The sequence below is a fragment of the Triticum aestivum genome, chromosome 1B (genome assembly GCF_018294505.1).
Source record: "Triticum aestivum cultivar Chinese Spring chromosome 1B, IWGSC CS RefSeq v2.1, whole genome shotgun sequence".
Classification (NCBI taxonomy): domain Eukaryota; kingdom Viridiplantae; phylum Streptophyta; class Magnoliopsida; order Poales; family Poaceae; genus Triticum; species Triticum aestivum.
This window is the reverse complement of record NC_057795.1, coordinates 148,846,621-148,850,374: the sequence shown is the minus strand read 5'-3', so window position 1 is coordinate 148,850,374 and position 3,754 is coordinate 148,846,621. Positions and strand designations below refer to the sequence as shown.

The 3,754-nt window shown below is 46.8% G+C and overlaps 1 protein-coding gene across 1 annotated transcript; it reads left to right on the top strand.

Annotated features, from left to right (window-relative positions):
* The first annotated feature begins 217 nt into the window (after positions 1-217).
* LOC123112799 (40S ribosomal protein S4) lies at positions 218-2,549 on the top strand. Its single transcript, XM_044533896.1, has 5 exons — positions 218-396; positions 1,018-1,095; positions 1,189-1,369; positions 1,484-1,581; positions 1,940-2,549. The coding sequence occupies exons 1-5, from the start codon at positions 394-396 to the stop codon at positions 2,375-2,377; spliced, it is 798 nt and encodes a 265-aa protein (XP_044389831.1). The 5' UTR covers positions 218-393; the 3' UTR covers positions 2,378-2,549.
* Positions 2,550-3,754: the final 1,205 nt, after the last annotated feature.

Here is a 3,754-nt window from a genome sequence, read left to right as displayed (position 1 = left end):
TTTTTTAGATAAAGTCGCTGTTAGCTATGGTCCAGAGCTACACTCAAAAAGAGAAGAAAAGAAAAGCTATGGTCCAGAGCCCACCCTTTCTTCTTGAGATTTGGCCCAGAGCCACTAGGCTGTCTCTTACATGGAGGATTTGGGCTTTTGTTCATTTTCAGTAGGACGCCAGCTGCCCACAACCGTGTCAAGCCCAAGTCCAGGCCGAAAGCCCACACAACCGAACGGGGGGACTAAAACCCTACCCTCGCAGTATATATATAAGCTCTCTCGCCCCCTCGCTTCCCCCTCATTCTTTGTCATCCCGGCGGCGGCGCGTTGCACAGGAGAAGGAGCAGGCGGCGGCGGTGCCCGAAGAGGAGAAGCACGGCGACCTAGCCCGAGCTCGCAACCATGGTGAGCGCCGCCCCTTTTCCCATCTCCATCCCTCCGCGTGCTTCCTTGCCTATCGTTTGTAGATCCGATCCGTAGCCGCCTCCGTTCGAATGCGGTAGCGCTGCCGGCTCTCTGTTGTAGAGATCCTTGGGTTAGGGTTGAGGTCACTCGGTGGCTTGTGCTGTTACTTGGCTCGGTAGATTTGCTCTTGTTTTGCCTAGGGATTCCTGTTGTTGATGGGTTGTAGCGTGTACTGCTAGTTGGTCCATGCCTGTCCTCAGATAGATTAACTCTCGAGGCATGTAGCGTTGCGTTGATTCATGATCTAGAGGCTGTTACGGGTGTGCCTTTGGAAGATTTAGCTGCCTGATTTGACGAGTTTGTATATCTTGTTGTAGATTGTAGATCAGTTTCTTTTGTTGTCTATGTGTTCCAAAATATTTTCCGGGTACAATTTGTTTTGAGATATCCTGCCTAATGCTTACACATGTAACCAGCAATTTTCATGCTAAAGTAGTAACCCCCTAAGTTTGATAACTACTCAAGTAGAACACATATTCCATACTTTCAACAATCTCTTGTAACCCAACCATTTCTATGAGGTATATGAAATAATTGTTATCCTTGTTTATCTGTCAACAGGCTAGGGGTTTGAAGAAGCATCTGAAGAGGCTCAATGCCCCGTCTCATTGGATGCTTGACAAGCTTGGTGGAGCTTTTGTAAGTGCATCAGCTCTTCTAGCATGTGCTTCTTCAGGCATTTGAAATGTTTTTGTTTAGTGATCTGATACTTGATTTGTCTATTGATTTCAGGCCCCCAAGCCATCATCCGGTCCTCACAAGGCCAGGGAGTGCCTGCCTCTGATCCTCATCCTGAGGAACAGACTGAAATATGCTCTCACCTACCGTGAAGTGCAATCTATCCTTATGCAGCGTCATATTATGGTTGATGGAAAGGTCCGCACTGACAAGACCTACCCTGCTGGTTTCATGGGTATGCTCTAAATCTTTTTGTAACAGGATTTGTTTGATCTTATGTGAATTGACATTCTGCATAGATTGTTAACTTCACTTGGTTGCTTATACCTTCATTTCTTTTGTCTGCTAGACATCATTTCCATTCCCAAGACTGGTGAGAACTACAGGCTTCTGTATGACACCAAGGGTCGCTTCCGCCTTCACTCTGTCAGGGACGAGGATGCTAAGGTTAGGTCTATCCTATTTATGTAATGCCATGCTGTTCTTCCGTTATGCTAATGCCTTCTGATATCTGGAACTGCTTTATATTCTACTTGTAGAACCTACTTGTATATGGGTAGGCATTGATATCCTCATGCAATGAAGAACCTTGCTGTTACGTAGCATTGTATCACTCTGTTGCATATTTGCCTTTCTATATGCTCACCATGCTTAACTGTTTCAATCCTGTCTTACCTTTTCTGAAGCTGCCATTTTGTTTTCAGATTCTGTCTTAGATAGGTTCTAGTTTGTCATTTGTTTTATCCTTGAATGTAGTATATACCATTATCTTTTCATCAACTGACATTGTTTCATTAATGTGCAGTTCAAGCTCTGCAAGGTCAGGTCTGTCCAGTTTGGCCAGAAGGGCATCCCATACCTCAACACCTATGATGGCCGCACCATCCGCTACCCAGACCCACTCATCAAGGCCAATGACACCATCAAGCTTGACCTGGAGACCAACAAGATTGTTGACTTCATCAAGTTTGACGTCGGCAACGTGGTCATGGTGACTGGTGGGCGCAACACTGGGCGTGTTGGTGTGATCAAGAACAGGGAGAAGCATAAGGGAACCTTTGAGACCATCCACGTTGAGGATGCCCAGGGCCACCAGTTCGCCACCCGTCTGGGCAACGTGTTCACCATCGGCAAGGGCACCAAGCCGTGGGTGAGCCTCCCCAAGGGCAAGGGTATCAAGCTCACCATCATTGAGGAGCAGAGGAAGCGGGATGCCGCTGCCCAGGCTGCTGCCAAGGCCTGATTCTGAGGTGTTGAGTCGTTTTGCTATAGCCAGTTATCTGCAAGGATATAGACCTATGTTCCTGGAACCATCGTTTTTAAGTTTTGCCTGATGTTTGTTGATTTGCGAACTCGTGGTTGCTGCTAGATGTAATGTGGATGTTTACCTTATTAAGCGCTATTTCGAGACCTCATCCGGTTACCTTAAATGTTTGAGATCTAAGTTAGCCATTATCTGATAAAAGCTCTCTTCAAAGTTAAGTTTGCAACCTCTGTTCTTTTGGGTTTGACTTCTGCAGTGTGCTAAATTCCTTTTTGATATTTGTCAACAAGAGGAGTATGATTTGTTAGCTTGAAAATCGAGTCTACTAACTATGGCCTCCATGCAAAATGGTTCTCGGGTGTGTGGTCTGGTTCGAGTCTGAACATCAACATTTGATGTGCAAACTCCCCATGGCGCTCTAGCTTGCCCACTCCATCGCATTGCATGATTGCGGCCAATAATATGATTCAGCCTCGGTAAAATGCCACAGCTTACCGCTTGCGTGGCATTTGTTCTTTTTGGCCGGGAGGAATACCGGCACATGTGGAAGTCGACGTACTCGGGCAAATATACGACGTACGGTCTCGAGTCTCGACCACTTCGGGTGCGGCAAGCTCGACTGGGCGCCAGGTAATGTAAGATTCACGCCTGCGTCATGGGCCTCGTGGTGGGGTGCACGACCTCAACCCTCGGACGATGCTGTCTTGGCAGCGGATGGCGAACGGCGGGGTGGTCTGCTGCACGCCGACAGCTACCGAAGCAACCACGGCGGGGCTTTGACACTTGCGATTCCAGTCGTCTGGATGCTATGGCTCGAGCGCAACAACAGAGTCTTGCATGCCTCGTTCACCAACTGAAACACTACGATCATGAGAAGGCAGGGGTCCAAGGGCTGTGCCTGTGCGACATTTTTGAGATAGCATGGGTGTGTTCCGTTGTATTGCAAAGGGCGTAGAACTGGTCAATCCCGCCGTCGTGTACATTGTTTTCCCTTCTAATGCATTGCTACACAAAGCTTTTAGAAACATTTATAATTTTATTCGTACTCATATCAATATAGGTACAGTTTGGATCTAAGATTCAAGAAAATACAAAGTGACTTCTATAGCTAAGAATTACAATGAGATCTCTTGGAAACACGTTCTTTGTGGTATCAATCTCTGCTAGAAGAAGTGCTCCCAAGACTTTGGTAAAGGGGCTGCAATTAGATTGGAGCAACGATGACCCCCATCTATTCACGAAGAACATTACTAGTAAAGATTTTTCAAAGCACCTTGAGTCGCCCATCCAAAAAGACGGGAAGTCTTGATCGATGAACTTACTAGCACCATGGATAATCCCCTAGAAGTGCACGTT

What these genes read in the sequence shown, in the direction of transcription:
- LOC123112799 (XM_044533896.1), top strand. An exon ending in ACAAGCTTGGTGGAGCTTTT is followed by an intron (nt 1,096 to 1,188) that starts GTAAGTGCATCA and finishes TATTGATTTCAG; the next exon opens with GCCCCCAAGCCATCATCCGG. An exon ending in TCAGGGACGAGGATGCTAAG is followed by an intron (nt 1,582 to 1,939) that starts GTTAGGTCTATC and finishes ATTAATGTGCAG; the next exon opens with TTCAAGCTCTGCAAGGTCAG.